Source organism: Hemiscyllium ocellatum, chromosome 36 (assembly GCF_020745735.1).
Source record: "Hemiscyllium ocellatum isolate sHemOce1 chromosome 36, sHemOce1.pat.X.cur, whole genome shotgun sequence".
Taxonomy (NCBI): domain Eukaryota; kingdom Metazoa; phylum Chordata; class Chondrichthyes; order Orectolobiformes; family Hemiscylliidae; genus Hemiscyllium; species Hemiscyllium ocellatum.
The window spans coordinates 5,798,378-5,821,474 of record NC_083436.1 but is presented as its reverse complement, the minus strand read 5'-3'; the positions used below and the strand labels follow the sequence as shown (position 1 = coordinate 5,821,474).

General features: G+C 42.9%; 1 protein-coding gene across 1 annotated transcript in view; it reads right to left on the bottom strand.

The window, feature by feature from the left end:
• Positions 1 to 2,080: 2,080 nt before the first annotated feature.
• Positions 2,081 to 23,097, bottom strand: part of rxfp1 (relaxin family peptide receptor 1) — a 169,503-nt gene continuing 148,486 nt past the window's right edge. The window contains 3 exon segments of the mRNA XM_060851437.1: positions 2,081 to 2,199; positions 2,202 to 2,429; positions 19,700 to 19,918. Coding sequence (XP_060707420.1) covers positions 2,081 to 2,199; positions 2,202 to 2,429; positions 19,700 to 19,918 — 566 coding nt within the window.

The window sequence follows — 23,097 nt, the reverse complement described above, 5'->3', positions numbered from 1 at the left end:
GCTGTACTGTTCTATGTTTTCCATGTCAGTTTGATAAATTAACTCATTAAGATGCTTATCTCTTGCCCTTACTGAACTTTAACATAAAATTTAGCTTCTGCTCACTGATTACCACCTCTACCACCTCAATCAACTATATGATACTTACACAGCATAATTCCATAACAAGTACAAATTTAGCTGATAAACCGTCACACCATTAATGCATCTGATTCAGTGTCTGTTTTAAAGAAAACTTTTCCACAGTTACAGTGACAATTCAGTCTATTACTGCTGAATTACTACCCTGCAATCTAAACACACATGCACATCGCTACATATTCCTTCAGCATAACATTCACAGTTTAAAAACCTTTCAAATCATTAGGTTATCAGCAGGTTTCAAATGTTTTCTGTTCATTTCAATTTAATTTAATTTTGGGTAACCCAGCAAACTTCAGGTTAATATTTACAAGCACATGGAGCCTTGCTCACTAGTCAGTCTAATTCTCTAATGAGTACAACAGATGATGGAGATCAGAGTCAAGCTTAGTATGGTGCTGGAAAAGCACAGCCGGTCAGGCAGCATCTAAGGAGCAGGAAAATCTATGTTTCAGGCAAAAGCCCTTCATCAGGAATGAGGCTGGGAGCCTTGGGGGAATGAGGAAACATTCACCTCAGGACCCTCCAACCCCATGGCATCATTGTGGACTTCACCAGTTTCCTCATTTCCCCTCCCCCCACCGATCCCAGGTACAACCTTTCAGCTCAGCACCATCCTCATGACCTGTCCCATCTGTCAAACTTTCTTCCCACCTATCCGCTCCACCCTCCTCTCCGACCTGCCACATTCACCCTCACCTCCAACCACCTATTGCATGCTCAGCTACCTTCCCCCCAGCTCCACCCCCATCCCATTTATCTCTCCACACTTGAGGCTCCCAGCCTCATTCCTGATGAAGGTCTTTCGCCTGAAACATCGGTTTTCCTGCTCTTCGAATGCTGCCTGACTTGGTGTGCTTTTCCAGCAACACACTAATCTTGACTCTAATTCTCCAATAAGTCGAGGAGTGTCTCAATAAGAGCATAGTTGGCATGAATGTAGCAATTTATGAGGATCCAGGATTAAAACACACAGACTAAAACCACATATGGTCAAAGTAACTGCAGTCTGGTGCCAGAGGTGTAACATTATGTCATAAAAATGACAGGCCCTGCATTATTGCTTTAAATTAAATATAAAGTTTAGTCATTATGTAGAATCCACTTAAAATTGCGAACAAGGGTTTATGAGGTCAATATTTCTACCCCATTTAACTTTCAAATTGTGATGCAACATTTAATGCATTCAAATTCATGAAACAATAGAAATCATTCACATCATTTCTGTTCGCCATTTACAACAGTATTTACAGAGCACAGTATTTGATTAAGCTGAGGAATACCAGTATGATTTTAAGGTAATATTTATATTTAAATCAAGGAGGTTAATTATTCCTAGTGAATACTGCCACAGCTTGTCTTTTGGAAGCTGCTACATCATTGTGTACGTTATCACAACATTGTCCACATGCCGCAGTAATAAGAATGATGACTGACTTTGCGAAACATGAGCTTTATGCATAGAAATATGAATTATATAAGCTGAGTAATATCTACAAATAGACCATATAAATTAATAATTTAAACTAATTAATGAACACCACAATCAAGCTTCTGTGGTGTTATTGTGGCCTCTTCTGCCATGATCTGCAGTAAGACGTATTTAATATATACTTCATACAATAGTAAATAATCTGTACATCTGCATTAACACAATGCACAAAGCCACTAAAACAATACAGTTAAACATAGTTCAAGTCATTTGTTACTTATTCTGAGGTAATAATTCAGTAAACAAGATGCAGGGCAACACATCAAATGAGCTGTTTATTTTTTACATCTGGTGAGGAAGGTACACCAAATACATGATAAAGATGTGTGTCAAAATGCCAAAAGGCAAAATGCAATCAAAGTTTAAGCTTGCTTGTAAATAAATAAATAAGATTGAAACTTTATTTTTGCTTAACAGCTTGGCAATGTCTTGAGCCCAGGTCTTCAGCTAAATGCAAACACTTTGTGATGTGACAGCATTCACCTGAATTTTTGATACAAAACTTTCTGACAGCAGCTTCAATGTAATGGTGATTTGCGAGATTTCTGAAGGATTTTGTGAAGTTCACTTTTTCTTACTGTTGGTATGCTCTCCTGAAATGACCACATTTCCAGGAAGATGAATGATGGTGCACAGTATTTCTGATTTTGTTTGTTTACAATTACTCTATTTTTATAGTTGTACCAATACCGTAGTATCATTTCCTTGAAAGTTCGAGTTGTTAGAGTGTAGAGGATTGGGTTCACTGCACTATTAATGGGCAATATGAATATGACCACCCAGGAACTTATGGTACCTATTGGAAAATAAAAGAACAATCAATTTTTAAAAGAACCATGAAATTACATTTAATTCATTTCAATTATCCCTGGCCCATTGAATACAATCTTTGTGGGCCTGATAGTATATATCCTTACCTTCATCTTCATGTGCATGTGAATTTAATGTCCTATCACAATTAACTATTTAAGGCAAATGGTGACATCATTGGAATGAGCCTGAACTAGTTACCCAGAACTCTAGGTTCTAATGTTCTGGGAACAAAGGTCCAAGTCATACCCATGGCAGATGGTCAAATTTGAATTTAGCAAGAAGAAATGGCATTAAAAGTGAGCCTATTAGGGGCCTGTTGATTGTGATAAACCTCCATTTAGTTCACTAGTGTCTTTGGGGAAGAAAACCTGCTGTCTTAACCTGGTGTGGTATATATGTGAGTTCAGACCATTGTGGTTGACTTTTAACTGTGCTTTGAAATGACCTAACAAACCATTCAGTCCTAGAAAAGGTGATAAATCAGGGAGACCTATGTCCCATGAATCAATATAAAGTAAATTAACTTTATTCCTCCTTTATAGTACAATTCTAAAGAAGGTTTGTTCACAAATCTTTGAAGGTGGTTAAGGTTAACAAAATAGTTTTGAAAATGTATTCCTGAAATACACAGATACAAAATAGACAAAGACTAAGCCATCTGGTCCCTAAAACCTGCGTAATGTTTTAATAAGGTCTTGCTTATAGCTGGATTAGGTCAGTATTTATTGCACATCTTTAGCTGACCTTAAAGAGGCTGGGCTGTACACAAGAATCATCACGCAGTGAAACAATGGAAAGGAAGCTGTATGTGATTTAGATTAGATTATATACTTATAGTGTGGAAACAGGCCCTTCGGCCCAACAACTCCACACCGACCCGCCGAAGCGCAACCCACCCATTCCCCTACATTTACCCCTTACCTAACACTATGGGCAATTTAGCATGACCAATTCACCTGACCTGCAGGTCTTTGGACTGTGGGAGGAAACCGGAGCACCCGGAGGAAACCGGAGCACCCAGAGGAAACCCAAGCAGACACGGGGAGAACGTGCAAACTCCACACAGTCAGTCGCCTGAGGCGGGAATTGAACCCCAGTCTCTGGCGCTGTGAGGTAGCAGCGCTAACTACTGTGCCACCATGCCGCCCACACTGTGGCACAGTGGTTAGTACTGCTGCCTCACAGCACCTTTGCATAAACAAAGCAGCTGATTGGTGAGTTGAATTGGTGCATATTTTCAGTCTTTAAAAATGTTACAGCTTGGCTGAGGGCATGGCTACTGTATCTAGTGAACCGTTGTGGTTTGGAGTGATAACAATAGCTCAAGACTGGTTTCTGTAATGCTGAGGACCTCAGGGTGGAGGCCGATGTAAATCATCCACTTGCCATTTCTGACTGAAGACGGTTGTAAATGCTTCAGCTTTTTATGAGCTTCACGTCATAACTGAGGTTGGGAATATTCAAAGAACCACCTCCTCCAACAGTTGTTTACAGCCAGCTTGTTGGTAAGATCAAAATATTTTCTGTATTTTGCTGTGTCATCATATGGTCCACTGTGAACTGAATTATATGTAGAGCGCTGTCTATGTGGTCTGGAAATCAAAAGGTGGTACAGAAGGATCATCCACCTGACATGTCGAGCTGAAGATGATTGTGAATGCTTCAACTTTGTTTTCATGTCTTCACTGTTTTACTGTGCCATTGTTTAGTTTTGGAGGATATTATGGATATCCATTACCTGTTCACAAGAGGATATGCCACTTTCTACAGAATCTTGATCTGATGCCTTGCCTGTAGGATGACTTGTCTCAGTCGCTAGCATGTTTCTTTTATTGATTAGCATGAATTCTCATGGTCTCTCATGCCACTCGTTGATAAATCAGTGATACTGTTTAAGAACAAGTAGAAGAAGCACTAAGTGTGCCAAGGTCAAGTATAAACTTGGCAGGGGATTTCAATATTATCCATCTCAGCTTCCTTCCAAAGTCCCCCAGCATTACAGATACCAGTCTTCATCTAACTGAACTTACTCCATGTGATACAAGAAAGATTAAAGGTACTCGATACAGCAGAGGTTACAGACTCTGACAACATTCTGGCAATAATATTGAGGCCTTGTGCTGCAGAAATTGCAGCACCCCTAGCCAAGCTGTTCTAATACAGCTACAATACTGGCATCTACCTGGCAACGTGTACATTTCCCAGATATATCCTGTTAGCCAGGAGGCTGCAGAAAGAGACAGTTGGTACCAGTCACCAACATGCTTTGGAAATGCTCAAGTATAAAACTGTTGATGACAGGGAAAATCAGCTTATGAACCGAGAAGGACCAGGTCCTGCCTGAGCCAATCAGAACCAGTTGTAATAAACTAAATTTCTGCAAAAAAGTAAGAAAGATGAGGTAATGCAAAAGCCTTACTTGGATGAGTAGAAATGAAGTAATGCTACCTAAGTCTCTGGTTCAGGTCTGATTTAAGTGGATGAGTCTGAGCCAGCGGGAAGATGACAACATGACTCGAGAGAGAGATACGTATAAAAGGATAAAAGACAATTCTTGGGGCATGCAGCCAGCAAAAACTCCAGAGAATGACCATCATAGAAGCAGATTCCACGTCAAGGACGTGACAATGACATCAAGAGAGAGTGACAGAGCAAGAGCCAAAGAGAGAGAGAGAGTAGCATCAGGCCAACATCAGCCCTTGTTAGCAGCAGCAAGCAGTTATCGTGATCAGGTATTAGCTTTTATATTCTGTGACTACTCAGGGAGTGTCAGAGAACTCTCGTGGGTGTATAAATAGATCCTAGTTCAGTGTGTGGGAAAGTACATAAGCTCTAGTTTGTAATGAAACATATAAGAAATATGTGTATTATTTAAGTAACTTGTGAAGTCACGGGAATTGACTTTCTCCTCTCTGTCATGCCAGCATTGGCAGCTGGCAATTGCCAGGCTCAAACAGGCACCAACAGATTTTGGCATCTCTGGGTGGGTCTCAGCATATATCCTTCCACTGAGTCATGGGGTCTACAGTCAGATTGAACTGCAGTTTTAGGTTTAAGGACGATCTTCTCGCTGAGTCAGTGGGACGGTTGGTTCGAACCAGACCAGCAACATACAGAGACAACAGGAGCTTGGGGTTCAAGGGACCATCTCTCTGCAGAGTCAGGAGGAGAGCCGAATCATACCAGACGGGAGCCTGGGTTAATCCATAACTATTAGAATATGGCTAATCAATAGGGAATGGACTGCCCTGATCGGACTGCAGTCCTCCAGAAATACATGATACATGATAGGGAAGTGGCCGTAACACATGTAGCATGCAGGTCAGGGTAAGGACGAGGCTGGAGAAGCCCTTTGGAAGGTTGCCCAAGCGCTGATACCAGACAAGAATTTAAAGACAGTCCAGAAAGCTGGAACAATCAGGTGCCTGCTGGAGGAATTCATAAAATGCAGACAGCAGGCTAAGTTAGAGATGGAAGAGAATAAGAGATCTTGTGTGGAGGTAGCCTGTCTTAGTGAGAAAATAACTGAAAATGTATTGCTGGAAAAACGCAGCCCAGGTCAGGCAGCATCCAAGGAGCAGGAGAGTCGACGTTTCGGGCATGAGCCCTTCTTCAGGAATGAGGAAAGTGTGTCCAGCAGGCTAAGATAAAAGGTAGGGAGGAGGGACTTGGGGGAGGGGCGTTGGAAATGCGATAGGTGGAAGGAGGTCAAGGTGAGGGTGATAGGCCGGAATGGGGTGGGAGCAGAGAGACAATAGACAATAGGTGCAGGAATAGGCCATTCAGCCCTTTGAGCCTGCACCGCCATTCAATATGATCATGGCTGATCATTCCTAATCAGTATCCTCTTCCTGCCTTATCTCCATATCCCTTGATTCCACTATCTTTGAGAGCTCTATCCAACTCTTTCTAAAATGAATCCAGAGACTGGGCCTCCACTGCCTTCTGAGGCAGAGCATTCCACACAGCCACCACTCTCTGGGTGAAGACGTGTCTCCTTATCTCTGTCCTAAATGGTCTACCCCGTATTTTCAAGCTGTGTCCTCTGGTTCGGCACTCACCCATCTGCTGAAACATGTTTCCTGCTGCCAGAGTGTCCAATCCTTTCATAATCTTATATGTCTCAATCAGATCCCCTCTCAGTCTTCTAAACCCAAGGGTATACAAGCCCAGTCGCTTCAGTCTTTCAGTGTAAGGTAATCCCGCCATTCCAGGAATTGACCTCGTGAACCTACGCTGCGCTCCCTCAATAGCCAGAATGTCTTTCCTCAAATTTGGAGACCAGAACTGCACACAGTACTCCAGGTGTGGTCTCACCAGGGCCCTATACAGCTGCAGAAGCACCTCTTTGCTTCTATATTCAATTCCTCTTGTTATGAAGGCAAGCATGCTATTAGCTTTCTTCACTACCTGCTGTACCTGCATGCTTGCCTTCATTGACTGGTGTACGAGAACACCCAGATCTCTCTGTACTGCCCCTTTACCTAAGTTAATTCCATTGACGTAGTAATCTGCCTTCCTGTTCTTGCCACCAAAGTGGATAACCACACATTTATCCACATTAAACTGCATCTGCCATGCATCTGCCCACTCACCTAACTTGTCCAGGTCATCCTGTAATCTCCTAACATCCTCATCACATTTCACCCTGCCACCCAGCTTTGTATCATCAGCAAATTTGCTAATGTTATTGCTGATACCATCTTCTATATCATTAACATATATTGTAAAATGCTGCGGTCCCAACACGGATCCCTGCAGTACCCCACTGGTCACTGCCTGCCATTCCGAAATGGAGCCGTTTATCACTACCCTTTGTTTCCTATCAGCCAACCAATTTTCAATCCAATCTAGTACTTTGCCCGCAATACCAGGCGCCCTAATTTTGCTCACTAACCTCCTATGTGGGACTTTACCAAAAGCTTTCTGAAAGTCCTGGTACACTATATCTACTGGATCTCCCTCGTCCATCTTCAGAGTTACATCCTCAAAAAATTCCAGAAGATTAGTCAAGTATGATTTCCCCTTCATAAATCCATGCTGACTCTGTCCTATCCTGTTACTACTATCCAGATGTGCCGTAATTTCATCCTTTATAATAGACTCCAGCATCTTACCCACCACTGAGGTCAGACTAACTGGTGTATAATTTCCTGCTTTCTCTCTCCCACCTTTCTTAAAAAGTGGTATAACATTAGCCACCCTCCAATCCTCAGGAACCAACCCTGAATCTATCGAACTCTAGAAAATAATCACCAATGCATCCACGATTTCCCGAGCCACCTCTTTCAGTACCCTGGGATGTAGACCATCAGGCCCCGGAGACTTATCAACCTTCAGACCTAACAGTCTCTCCAACACCAAATCCTGGCAAATATAGATTCCCTTAAGTTCAGGTCCTTCAGCCACTGTTACCTCAGGGAGATTGCTTGTGTCTTCCCCCGTGAACACAGATCTGGAGTACCCATTTAATTCTTCTGCCATTTCTTTGTTCCCTGTAATATATTCCCCTGTTTCTGTCTTCAAGGGCCCAATTTTAGTCCTAACCATTTTTTTGCCTTGCACATACTTGAAAAAGCTTTTACTATCCTCCTTTATATTATTGGCCAGTTTACCTTCGTACCTCATTTTTTCCTCTGCGTATTTCCTTCTTAGTAATCCTCTATTGCTTTTTAAAAGCTTCCCAGTCCTCATTTTTCCCACTTATCTTTGCTATGTTATACTCTTTCTCTTTAAACTTTATATGTTTCTTAATTTCCCTCGTCAGCCATGGCCACCCATGCCTCCTCCTGGGATCTTTCTTCCTTTTAGGAATGAACTGATCCTGCAACTTCTGCATTATACACAGAAATATCCGCCATTGTTCCTCCACGGTCATCCCTGCTAAGGTATTGCACCATTGAACTTTGGCCAGCTCCTCCCTCATAGCTCCATAGTTCCCTTTATTCAACAGAAGTACTGTCACTTCCGACTGTACCCTCTCCCTCTCAAACTGCAGATTGAAGATTAATGTGTTATGGTCACTACTTCCCAATGGCTCCTTCACTTCAAGGTCTCTGACCAATTCTGGTTCGTTAAACAATACCAGATCCAGAATTGCCTTCTCCCTGGTCATGGCTCCAGCACCAGCAGCTCTAAGAATCCATCTCTGAGGCACTCCACAAAGTCTCTTTCTTGAGGTCCAATACCATCAGGTCAGGAAGAAGATTGCAGGTTAGGAAGGCGGTGCTGAGTTCGAGGGATTTGACTGAGACAAGGTGGGGGGAGGAGAAATGAGGAAACCGGAGAAATTTGAGTTCACCCTTGTGGTTGGAGGGTTCCTAGGCGGAAGATGAGGCGCTCTTCCTCCAGCCATCGTGTTGCTATGGTCTGGCGATGGAGGAGTCCAAGGACCTGCATGTCCTTGGTGGAGTGGGAGGGAGAGTTGATGTGTTGAGCCACGGGATGGTTGGGTTGGTTGGTGCGGGTGTCCCAGAGGTGTTCTCTGAAACGTTCCGCAAGTAGGCGGCTTGTCTCCCCAACATAGAGGAGGCCACAATGGGTGCAGCGGATGCAGTAAATGATGTGTGTGGAGGTGCGGGTGAATTTGTGGCAGATATGGAAGGATCCCTTGGGACCTTGGAGGGAAGTAAGGGGGGAGGTGTGGGCACAAATTTTGCATTTAACCTACTGAGAAGTTAACTGACCTGCAAGGACACAGAAGTGCAGATTTGGTACATATGAACCAGTATCAGAGGCAGTGCAAGGTAGAAGGTTCTATGGAACGAGAGAGGCTCACGGCTGGTGTGTTGCCTCCCAGGTGCCAGGGTCAGTTGATGTTTTCAGGATCCTTGAAGGGGAGGAGGAGCAGCCCCAAGTCATAGTCCACATAGTGACATAGGTAGGAAAAGGGATGGGGATTCAGGGAGCTAGGTGGAAGGTAGAACAAACAGAGTTGTTATCGCTGGTTTGTTGCCCGTGCCACATGCTAGCAAGGTGAGGAATAGGGAGAAAGAGGAGTTGAACATGTGACTACAGGGATGGTGCAGGAGGGAGGGTTTCGGATACCTGGATAATTGGGGCTCATTCTGGGGTAGATGGGATCTCTACAAACAGGATAGTCTACATCTAAACCAGAGGGGTACCAATATCCTAGGGAGAAAATTGCTAATGCTATTCAGGAGGATTTAAACGAATTCAGCAGGGGGGTGGGAACCTAAATAGTAGTTCCAGTGTCCAGGTGGTTGAGAGAAGTGATGTCAGGAATATGGTTTCAAGGTTGCAAGAGTTCACCGGCAAACAGGAAGTCTTGTTTGAAATGTGTCTACTTCAATGCCAGGAGCATCTGGAATAAGGTAGGTGAACATGCAGCATGGGTTGGTACATGGGATTTTGTTGCTGTGGTCATTTTGTAACATGGATAGAGCAGGGAGAGGAATGGTTGTTGCAGGTTCCGGGATTTAGATGGTTCAGTAAGAACAGAGAAGATGGGAAAAGAGGGGGAGGTGAGACCTTGTTTGTCAAGGACAGTATTACGGCAGCAGAAAGGATGTTTGAGGACTCATCCACTAAGGTAGTGTGGACTGAATTTAGAAACAGGAAAGGAGAGGTCACCCTATTGGGAGTTTCCTATAGTCTTCCACGTAGTTCCAGAGATGTAGATGAAAGGATAGCTAAGATAATTCTGGATAGGAGCGAGAGTAACAGGGTAGTTTTTATGGGAGATTTTAACTTTCCAAATACTATAGTTTGAGTACTTTAGATAAGATTCCCCTACAGTGTGGAAACAGGCCTATCGGCCGCACCGACCCTCCGAAGAGTAACCCACCCAGACCCATTTCCCTCTGACGAATGCACCTGACACTATGAGCAATTTAGCATGGCCAATCCATCTGACTGGCACATCTTTGGATTGTGAGAGGAAACAGAGCACCCGGAGGAAACCCATGCAGACACGGGGAGTATGTGCAAACTCCACACAGACAGTTACCCGAGACTGGAATCGGACTCGGGTCCCTGGCGCAGTGAGACTGCAGTGCTAACCGTTGAGCCACCATGGGTTAGTTTTTGTCCAATAGGTACAGGAGGGTTTCCTGAAACAGTATGCAGACAAGCTAACAAGGGGCACGGCCACACTGTATTTGGTACTGGATAATGAACCCGGCTAGGTGTTAGATTGGAGGTGGGTGAGCACTTTGGTGATAGCGACCACAATTCAATTATGTTTACTTTAGCAATGGAAAGAGATAGGTGTATAACGCACGGCAAGAGTTATTGCTGGGGGAAAGGCAAAATTTAGGATGCATAGGATAGGGAAGGAAACTGCAGGGGATGGGCACAATTGAAATTTGAAGCTTATTCAAGGAACAGCTACTGCGTATCTTTGATAAGTATGTACCTGTCAGGCAGGTAGGGAGTGGTTGAGAGAGGGAGCCATTGTTTGCTAAAGAAGTTGAATCTCTTGTCAAGAGGAAGAAGAAGGCTTATGTTAGGTTGAGACGTGAAGGCTCAGTTAGGGTGCTACAGAGTTACAGGTTAGCCAGGAAAGACCAAAAGAGAGAGCTAAGAGGAACCAGGAGGGACATGAGAAATTGTTGGCTGTTAGGATCAAGGAAAACCCTAAAGCTTTCTATAGGTATGTCAAAAATAAAAGAATGATTAGGGCCAATCAAGGATAGTAGTGGAAAGTTGTGCGCAGAGTCCGAGGAGATTGGGGAAGCGCGCAATGATTATTTTTGAGCAGTATTCACACTGGAAAACGACAATGTTATCGAGGAGAATATTGAGATACAGGCTACTAGACTGGATGGGATTAATGTTCGCAACAAGGAGGTGTTAGCAATTCTAGAAAGTGTGAAAATAGATAAGTCCCCAGGGCCAGATAGGATTTATCCTAGGATTCTCTGGGAAGGCAGGAAAGAGATTGCAGAGCCTTTGGCTTTGATCTTTATGTTGTCATTGACTACTGGAATAATGCCAGAAGACAGGGGGATAGCAAATGTTGTTACCTTGTTCGGTAAGGGGAGTAGAGACAACCCTGGTAATTATAGACCAGTTAGCCTTACTTCGGTTGTGGGTAAAGTGTTAGAAAAGGTTATAAGGAATGAGTTTAGGTAGGAAGAAAAGAGAATTGAAATTGGAATTAGGAGGGGCAGGATATGCATCAGGAGTAGCAACTGTGAACACCTGGACATAGCAGAGTTAGAAATTCAGATACAACAGGATCTGGAAATGCTAAAGTATAAAACGGCTGATGACCGGGAAATGCAACCTTTGAACTGAGAATGACCTGAGTCCAGGTAATACATGAGCTGATCAGAACCAGTTGGTACCAACTAAATTCTGCAAAAAAGTAAGAAAGATGAGGTAATACAAAAGCTTTATTTGGATGAGGAGCAATGTGGTAATGCTACCTAAGTCTCTGCTTCAGGGCGAATAAGGTAAAGGCATGTGATAAGTGGACAAGCCTGAGCCAATAGGACAAAGACAGCACAACTCAAGAGAGATAAGAAGAAAAGGATAAAAGAAGACCCTCGGAGCGTGAAGCCAGCAAAAACTCCAAAGACCAACCATCACAGAAGCAGACTCCATGTCAAGGATGTGGTGACAACACCGAGACAGAGAGAGAGAGAGAGAGAAAACAGCATCAGGCCAGCATCAGCCCTTGTTAGCAGCAGCAAGCAATTATCCTGATCGGGTATTAGCTTTTATATTCTGTGACTACTCAGGGAGTGTCAGAAGACTCTAGTGAGTGTATAAGTAGGTTCTAGTTCAGTTTATGGAAAAATATATAAGCATGAATTTGTGATAAATCATTTAAGAAACATGATTGGCATTGTTTAATGCATTAATAAAGTAACTTGTGAAGTTACAAGAATTGACTCTTGTCCTCTCTGTACATGTCAGCAGCTGCAGCTTGTGATTGCCGGACTCAAACTGGCATCAACAATCCTGTGCACAAAAACAGCATAAATCCAACTCGACCAAATACTGCTTCATCAGTCTTCCTTCAATTATCAGTAGAATGACAGAAGATGTCATTCACTATGTCACCAGGATAGCACTTAAACAGTGATAACCTAATTAGTGATAATTAGGTTGGTTTTTGCCAGGGCCACTCAGCTCCTAGACTTATTACAGTCTTGGTCCAAATACAGACAAAAGAGCTGAACTCCAGAGCTGAGGTGCAAGTGATCACTCTTGACATCAAGGAAGCATTTAACCACCCAGGGTATTAAGCAGCCCAAGCAAAACTGAAGCCATTGGGAACTGGGGATAGTTCTCTATTGGTTTATGTAATTTCTCATACAAAGGAAGATTGCTGCAGTTTTGTTGGCAGGAAGGCAGGAAGGTATCAATCATCTGAAGAGATCACTACAGCAATTTCTCCAGGCAAAGTCTAAAGCCTAATTATCTTCAGCTGCTTCATCAATGGTCTACCCTCCAGAAATGAGGGATGTTCACACTTGTTTACACACTCATCAGTTTGGTTCATGACTCCTTAGACACCGCCTCAGTTTGTGTCCATATGCAGAAAGACAATGCACAATATTCAGTTTGGGCTAATAAGTGGCACATTTACACTACACAATTTGCAGGCAATAACTACCTCCTGCATAATCTAACAGTCTTTTTTTTGATAAACTTTTAAGGCATTATCACTGTTGAACTCTCTAGCAACATCATTAAGTTTACCATTGACCAGAAATTGAATGGGACCAGCTATTTAGATATTGTGGCTACAACAGGTAGGCCAGAACCTGTGAATGCTGTGGTGAGTATCCCATCTCTTGACTGTCAATGCCTGTTAAGACACAGTTTAGGAATGTGGTAGATACTGTCCACATCCTAACTGGATTAGTACAGCACAATCAATACTCAATAACTTAACATCATAAATGCAGAATAAAGGATAAAGCAGCTTGTTTGATTGACACTCAATCTTGAACATTCATTCCTTCCATCACTGACAGCAGAGTGTACCATATATAAGATGGTACACATGAGTACTTCTGATTTGGAACACTGCATGCTGGGTGATGGGTATAGATCCAACAGAAGCCTTCAGCAGTGAATTGGATAAATACCTGCAAAGTGATGGGCTGAATGGTCTTGTTGTATGCTGAAGAATTTTATAATTCAATGATATGTTGTTCTTTCTTCTCATGTGCTCTACGGAAATTGCCCTGTTGTGTCCAGGGATGTGGCAGGCTAGGTTAATTTAATCATGGTAACTTGCATTGGGTTTGGGTGTAATGCTCTTTAGAGATTCAGTGCAGACTCGATGAGCCGAATAACTTCTTTTGCACTGTAGGGATTCTATGAAGCTATGAAATTTTTTCCCCCTGTTTTTGAGTGGTCAGATCGATGCAGAATTCAAATTGAATTATGATGATTTAAAGTTTCAAAGCAAAAGTGCAAACAAAGGCAGAAAATAAAGTGTGTCCTTGCTGTTTGTGTGAGTATTAGTGCTTTCTTCTACATTGGGAAATTTTTGTCTGATCTTTACATGATTACATTAAAACATTTTTAATGTTCACGTATTTATCTTTCAGGTCACATATAAAAAAAAATGTTTTATAATGAATTTGAAACTTGGATGCTTGAAAAATAAACCTATTCTGTTATCTTGAATTATTTACTTAGAACAAGAACATTTGCCTGAAAGGACAGAAGAATCAATTTCTACTGACATATGGGACCCAATACACTATACTCATGCAGGTAATTTCTCCCGAGGCTAATTATGTTTTGGGATAATCTCTTGGGGGGTGGGGGGGGGGGGTGGACTTTTGTTTAGTGTGGAGGTTTGTTTGCAGGAAGGATATCCTGCTGCTTCTGAGCTTCCACGAGGAAATGTTTGCAGATTGTCATTGCTAATCACTCATGCTCCTGCCATCTGATTACTTGAGTCAAGAGAATGACAAGCAGCAGTTCAAAAATAACAGTATGTTTCTTGACTTTTAGAAGATGGGAAGCGAGAGATTGTAAGAAATTGGCAAAAGGCAGCTGATCTCACACTGTTTTTAACTATGGGTACACTAGAGGTCTAATAACTTCATGTTGCACATTCAGATCTATTCCAGAACAGTGGGCGAAAATAAAGTCAGTTATTGTGACCAGACCATTGGCGTGCAGCATTGTTATCACCAAGACTGGTTTGATTAAAACAATGCTGAAATTTGTGATTTTCTAGAATAAAAATGATCACCTTTCCTTGCCTGAGTGATTCAATAATAATACAGAAAACTATGATGTATGATAGTTTTTTGAAACAACAAGAGGCACCTATAAGTCAAGAACAATGGACAAAATTGTGTTTTGGTAGTGTCGCTTTTCTGAGAGATGACAATCCATCAATGCTGAAATATTTCAGAATTTCTTAATGGTGAAAACACAGCAGTAGCTGATGTTCTTCAGGCTATTCACCAGCACCTTTTGGTAGAACCTATTGGTGAAGAATAGCGCCTGTCTTTAAGGTCTGTCATTACACATCCAAATAGGATTTTTAAAAAAAATGTATCACCTAGATGGAAAACTGTTCAACCTTAGTCACTTTTGTGCTAAAAATAAATTGAGCTCCATAGACATACATGTCCTACAATCTGCAGATGACTGCAATGTTGTAGCCCATTTTTCATTCAATGTGCAAGCCATTCTTGATTACTTGGATTCTGTACAAAAGAAACTTAGCTTCTCGTTGAATGTGATCAAATCAACACACATACATCAACCCATACCTGGTTACCCCAATATTCCAATTCCTACTTATATTTCAGGAGAGATTCTGGACTACAGAAAATTCTCTTTTCACACCATAGTTCAGTTCTCATGCGATCTCACTTTATAAGAAAAGCATGCAATACCACGTTATAGCCAATACAGGTAAGAAAAGTTTGTGTTCTACAAATATCGGTTTAAATTCAGCAGTCATGTTACAGCCAATTTGTGTTGTGGAAATATGTCCCATAGGAGACCCACCTGTATGTTGAACACTTCCCATACACTGGCAGCCACCTCTTTCAACAGGCCACCATTGATAAGAAGACCCCATAGAATCAGCAGTGCCAAATCAGCCTTGTATAAACTATGACAGTAACTATTTGACAACAAAGCCCTTTGTAAATCATAAAAAGTCCTAGCTCTCCTTGAACGATGGCAGCATTGACATTAATCACTGGGAGGGGCTGGTTACCAATCACTCAAAATAGTGATAATTTTCTCAAGAAGTGCATCTTGATGCCTTAATGATGAGGGTCACCATGAAACAAAAAGAAAGGAAAGGAAATAAATTATGCAGTCTGGATACCACTACCGCCTGCATGTAGTGTCCTCAAAGACCTTTGTGTCAAGAATTGTTCTGCTCAGTCACATGAAACCCATGCTTGGAACATGCAGTGCTGAATAGATATCATGTCACCTGAATGTTAATAGATGTAGAATTGGCACTACATTTATAGGATTAAAGTCAAATCAATTCAATAAACTAACAAACATGCCAATTATATAAGTGGCTATTCATTAAATATAGCTGCCAAATAAAGTCAGCCAAATAATACCATTTTTAAAGTTAAGTTGTAATATAGTATGAATCCTTACTGTTACTTTCCCAATCAAGTTGACCATGAAATTATTGGATTATTCTAAAAAAAATCTGATTCAATAATATCCTCTAGGGAAGGAAATCCATCTGAGCCACTCAGCTCCTGACTTGATAACAGCCTTGGTCCAAGCACTGGACAACAAAACTGAAATTGAGCGAAAAGGTGAGAATACTTGTCCTTAACACCAAAGCAGCATTTGATTGAATTTGAAATAAAGGAGTTCTATCGAAATAGAAGTCAATGGGAATCAGAGGGGGATTCTTAGCTATTGGGAAAAAAAAATTAGCGAAAAGGAAGATGGTTCGTTGTTCATAGAGTCATAGAAACCCACAGCACAGAAATAGGCCCTTTGGCCCAAACTGGTCCATGCTGACCAAAATGGCCATCAATGCTAATCCCGTTTCCCTGCACTTGGCCCATAGCCTTCTAAACTTTCTCTCTCCATGTATTTGTCCAAATGCATTTTAAATGTTGTTAATGTACCCTCCTCAACAGCTTCTGCTGGCAGCTCATTCCACATGTGTCCCACCTTCTGTGTCAGGTTCCCTTTTATTCTTTCCCTTCTAACCTTAAACTGAAGCCCTCTAGTCCACGATTCCCTAACCCTGGGAAAAAGACTGAGTGCATTCACCCTATTCATGCCTCTCATGATCTTACACACTTCTATAAGATACCCCCTCACACTCCTATGCTCTAAAGAAGAGTCCTAGTCTGTTCAACCTCCTCCTATAACTCAGCCCTTGAGTCCTGACAATATCTTTGTAAATTTCTTCTGCACTCCTTCCAGTTTAATAACACCCTTCCGATAGCAAGGTGACCAAAACTGAACAAAATACTCTGAGTGTGGCCTCACCAATGTCCTGTACAACTGTAACATAACTTCCCAACTTCTATACCCAATGCCCTGACTGATGAAGGCCAATGTGCCAAAAACCTTCTTCACTGCCCTGTCTACCTGTGACTCCACTTTCAGTGAATTGTGCACCTGAACTCCAAGGTCCCTCTGTTCCACTATACCCCTTAAGCCCCTATCATTCACCATGAAACACCTGCCTTGATTTGACTTTCCAAAATGCAAGACCACTCACTCATCTATATTAAAAATTACATTTGCCATTTCTCAGCCCACTTCCCCAGCTGATCAAGGGGCTACTGCAATTTGATACCTTTCCTCACTGTCCACGACACCTCCACTTTAGTGTCATCTGTAAACTTAGTAATCAGGCCTTGTACATTCTCATCCAAGTTATTGATACAGATAACAAACAGAAATGGGCCGAGCACTGACCCCTGAGGCACTCCACTAGTCACAGGCCTCCGTCCAATGTGTATTCTTCCACCATTGCCCTCTGCTTCCAACCATCAAGCCAATTGTGTATCCAATTTGCCAGCTCACCATGGATCCCATGCAATCTAACCTTCCAGAGCAGTCTACCAGGTGGAACCTTTTCAAAGGCCTTACTGAAATCCATATAGACAATGTCTACCGCCTTGCCCTTGTCAACCTTTCTGGTCATTTCATCAAAAAACTAACAAATTTGTAAGGCATGATCTCCCACACACAAAGCCATGCTGACTATTCCTAAACAAACCCTGTCTTTCCAAATGCATATATATCTTATCTCTCAGAATCTTCTCAAGTAACTTACCTATAGTTCCCAGGATTTTCTTTGCAGCCCTTCTCAAATAAGGGCACAACTTTTGCTCCCCTCCAATCTTCTGGGACCTCACCTGTGGCTAATGATGATGCAAAACTGTCAGCTAGGGCCCCTGCAATTTATTCTCTAGAGAATATGTGGGCGGCATAGTGACACAGTGGCTAGCACTATTGCCTCACAGCGCCAGAGACATGGGTTCGATTTCTGCCTCAGGCAACTGTCTGTGTGGAGTTTGCATGTTCTCCCCGTGTCTGCATGTGTTTCCTCCGGATGCTGGTGTCGTGAATGTGCAGGTTAGGTGAATTGGCCATGCTAAATTGCCCATAGTGTTAGGTGAAGGGATAAATGTAGGGGAATGGGTCTGGTGGGTTGCTCTTCGGAGGGTTGGTGTGGACTTGTTGGGTCGAAGGGCCTATTTCCACACTGTAAGCAATCTAAAAATCTCTTGCGGTGTTCTTGGATCTAAGTGGTCAGGACCAGGTGATTTATTTCCTTTCCTACATTCTAATACATCCAACATCTCCTATACTGTGATATCGACTGTCCCAAGATATGGCCACTAACCTCCTAAAGTCCCTACGTCTTCATGTCTTTCTCCATGATAAACACAGAGGAGAAATATTCATTGGGGACCTCATCCATCTCCTGCGGTTCTACATATACATGTCTACTCTGGTTCTTTAGGAGTCCTATTCTCTCTCTAGTTATTCTTTTTCCTTTAATATACTCTGGATTCATCTTAATATTCTTAACCAATGCTATCTCGTGCCCCCCATTTCACCCTCCTAATTTTCTTCTTCAGTAAACTTTTGTATCCCCTGTACACCTCCAGGGATTCCCTTGATCCCAGCTGCTTCTACCTGGCCCATACCACCTCCTTTTTTCTGGTGAAAGCCTCAATATCTCTTGTCATCCAGGGTTCCCTATTCCTGTCAAACTTGCCTTTCACCCTCACACGAACTCTCGTGATCTCACTTTTAAAGGCCTCCCACTTGGTTGGTTGCTGGACCACAGATCACCTGACCAGAGAGTCTGAGACAGCAAGTCTGCAATAGCTGAAACATCCACCTCATCCTGTATGTTCAAGTCTTAAACCTGGTACATGTACTTCAACAGCACTCAACCTGCACCAACCCCCTCATCCCAATTTACAAGGGAGGTAGGCTCTGCAGCTCATGCAGGCTTGTTGTTGGACAAGATTAGCAACAAGCCACATGATCCTCTTCATAACCTCATTTCACTTTGAATTTAAGAGATAGTTTAAAATCTCAGTCATTCTTGCAGGAGTTAGACAAGAAATTGAAAGTTTTAGAACTATGTTTTGTTTCATACAATTTAAGAATGACGCTGCTAGAAATTCAATGCAACAGAAATATGAACAAAAAATTGAATAATAAAGTATTTTGTCAAAGCAGAAATATTTAGGAGAAGATGAGATATTTTGATATTTACTGGGCTGGAAGAAAGACCTTCTGTTATTATGGAACTCTATAGCTTCTGAAAAATTAAGGTTATGTTGCAAGCTAATGGCACATTCTGTTCAAACAACATTAGTACCAAACTGTGGGCTCAGTGGTTAGCACTGTGGCCTTATAGTGCCAGGGACCTGGGTTCAACTCCAGCCTCGAGCGACTTGTCTGTGAGGACTTTGTATATTTTCCCTGTGTCTGCGTGGGTTTCCTCCCACAGTCCAAAGATGTGCAGATGAGGTGAATTGGCCATATTAAATTGCCCATAGTGTTCAGGGATGTGTAGGTTAAGTGCATTGGTCAGGGGAAATGTAGAGTAATAGAGTAGAGGGATAGGTCTGTGTGGGATACTCTTCAGAGGGTCAGTGTGGACTTGTTGGGCCTGTTTCCACAATGCATGGATTTAATGTATTGGTAAATTATCTTCCTTCTTTTACTGGCTGACACAAGATCCAAGGTGCAACATTTTGGAGACATTAATAAGACCTGCAGGCAACTGAAATACAAGCTTGGTCTTTAAGTAGGGAATATTAGGTAACTCACCTGGTATTTTTACCTTATGTACAGACAGAATTTTTAATATAAAAATAGGGATCCAACAAAGGGCATCTGTGAAGACGATGAAGAAGAAGCGTTTGGCAATGGTTACTTCCTTTTTAATGTGTTTGCTGATTTCTGTTGCCATTGTACTGGTTTGATGAATATTGTGGAACATACTTCCATAGGAAAATACTATCACTATGAAAGCGACAAGGTTTACACCTGTGAAAACAAACATCACATAAATGTGCATATAATTTAACAATAGGTTAATTGCTGACATTTAAGTTGTTTTATAACCATTTCAACCTTCAAATTTTTTGACTATACGTTTTGATATTCACCAGAACAAGCCTGGAAGGAGTTAAATGTACAAACGTGGACATTGTTCTGCTCTAGCAGTCGGAATCATAGCTACAGTACTTTCTCACACTTTAATGAGCATATTCATAATAAAGAACTGATATCTCATAGAATTGGTGCAATTTCCTATCTTTATAAGTGATTGGGAAGATGGAGGACAAGGCAAATAATTGGATAGATTGGCATCAGGAAATCTGACACCCGTGAGCTTCCCACCATCTCCGCAATTAATTTCTGGGTGAAAGTTCCATAGTCAAAATTCCCAACCTGTCACCAATTAAGTCCCTTAAGTGCTCAATTAACAACAATCTAAAGGTTTCAACCTGCCCCCTGTCCTATTATCTTTATTCCCTATGGGTGAGAAAAATAAGTTTGTCCACTTTTAAATCCACCAAAACCTCCATACTTTCTTACTTCTAGTGTCAAACTGCTCAAGAATTTCACATCAATCTTCCCCAATTATGTACTTGCTCCCTCTTCTTCCCAAGGAAGTATCTCTGGAGTTTGGAGTGCATCTAAGAAAAATTAAGAAACAGGGAAATTCACAGCTGATGTTGGATAAATCCATATAGGAGAGCTCAAAGTTGGGGAGCGGCTAAATGGATAGTTTTTAAGTGTAACCTTTGTAAATCTACAATAGTAAGTGGAGCGAATTCTTTTTTTGATTATATGTTTTATTGAGACCTGTCTTTTGATTAAATGTTAAAAATATAAAAGATAGTTACTAAGTTAGCCATGGGCAATATTTTGTACAGCAGCGCTATTTTCTGGGTCTGTTTGCTAAGGTGCAAAGATGTTTTTTTTGTAGAGTGGTATGCTCTTCCTATCAGATCTGGGAAATTAGTCAGAGTTTCCATGTTACTGATGATTATGCCTACAGGAAGTGTGTTTTGTTGCAAATCCTAATGGATTACATGGATTGGCTGGAGCAGCAGTTACAGGCAATGAGGAATTTAGAAAAGGTAAGGGGTGTGATGGATGGCTGTTATAGGAAAGAAGAAAAAACACCGATACAGTCAGGTAGATAGGTTACCTCCAGGCAAAGTAGGAGGTGGAGGCAGGCTGAGGAGGAGTATCTTGTGGCTATCCCCATCTCTTAACAAGTATGCTGTTTTGGTAAATGTAGCAGGTGATGGCATTTCATGGACAGCCAGGTTTCTGGTACCAAGACTGGCTCAAATGTAATGAGGGGAATGTCAGGTTACAAGCAATCGTCTGTGAAAGATGATTCTCTCGTCAGAGGCACAGACAGATTTCTCTGTGGCTGACAGTGGTAAATCAGAATGCCTTCCTGGTGCCAGGATCAAGGATATTTTGGAAAGGGTGCACAATATCCTCAAAGGAGAGAGGGGTATACATTCAAACTAGGAGGAGAAAGTGAGGTCTGCAGATGCTGGAGATCAGAGCTGAAAATGTGTTGCTGAAAAAGCGCAGCAGGTCAGGCAGCATCCAAGGAACAGGAGATTCGACGTTTCGGGCATAAGCCCTTCTTCAGGAATGAGGAAAGTGTGTCCAGCAGGCTAAGATAAAAGGTAGGGAGGAGGGACTGGGGGAGGGGGCGATGGAGATGTGATAGGTGGAAGGAGGTCAAGGTGAGGGTGATAGGCCGGAGTGGGGTGGGGGCGGAGAGGTCAGGAAGAAGATTGCAGGTTAGGAAGGCGGTGCTGAGTTCAAGGGATTTGACTGAGACAAGGTGGGGGGAGGGGAAATGAGGAAACTGGAGAAATCTGAGTTCATCCCTTGTGGTTGGAGGGTTCCTAGGCGGAAGATGAGGCGCTCTTCCTCCAACCGTTGTGTTGTTATGTTCTGGTGATGGAGGAGTCCAAGGATCTGCATGTCCTTGGTGGAGTGGGAGGGGGAGTTAAAATGTTGAGCCATGGGGTGGTTGGGTTGGTTGGTCCGGGTGTCCCAGAGGTGTTCTCTGAAACGTTCCACAAGTAGGGGGCCTGCCTCCCCAACATAGAGGGCTGTACCAACCAGTACCCTTCACTGACACCCTCCTTCGGCTGACTGAACTGGTCCTCACCCTGAACAACTTCTCTTTCCAATCCTCCCACTTCCTCCAAACCAAAGGAGTTGCTATGGGCACCCGCATGGGCCTCAGCTATGCCTGCCTCTTCATAGGATATGTGGAACAGTCCATCTTCCGCAGCTACACTGGCACCACCCGCCACCTTTTCCTCCACTACATCGACGACTGTATCGGCGCTGCCTTGTGCTCCCACGAGGAGGTTGAACATTTACCAACGCATTCCACCCCGACCTCAAATTCACCTGAACCGTCTCAGACTCCTCCCTCCCCTTCCTAGACCTTTCCATTTCTATCTCGGGCGACTGAATCAACACGGACATCTACTATAAACCGACTGACTCCCACAGCTACCTAGACTACACCTCCTCCTACCCTGCCCCCCTGTAAAAATGCCATCCCATATTCCCAATTCCTTTGTCTCCGCCGCATCTGCTCCCAGGAGGACCAGTTCCAATACCGTCCAGCCCAGATGGCCTCCTTCTTCAAGAACCGCAGATTCCCCCCAGACGTGATCGATAATGCCCGCCACCGCATCTCCTCCACTTCCCGCTCCTCCACCCTTGAGCCCCGCCCCTCCAACCGCCACCAGGACTGAACCCCACTGGTTCTCACATACCACCCCACCAACCTCCATATACAGCGTATCATCCGCTATCATTTCCGCCACCTCCAAACGGACCCCACCACCAGGGATATATTTCCCTCCCCTCCCCTATCAGTGTTCCGAAATGACCACCACAAATGTGTTGCTGGAAAAGCGCATCAGGTCAGGCAGCATCCAAGGAGCAGGAGAATCGATGTTTCGGGCATGAGCCCTTCTTCAGGAATGAGGAAAGTGTGCCCAGTAGGCTTAGGTAAAAGGTAGGCAGGAGGGACTTAGGGGAGGGGCATTGGAAATGCGATAGGTGGAAGGAGGTTAAGGTGAGGGTGATAGGCCAGAGTAGGGGTGGGGGCGGAGAGGTCAGGAAGAAGATTGCAGGTTAGGAAGGTGGTGCTGAGTTCAAGG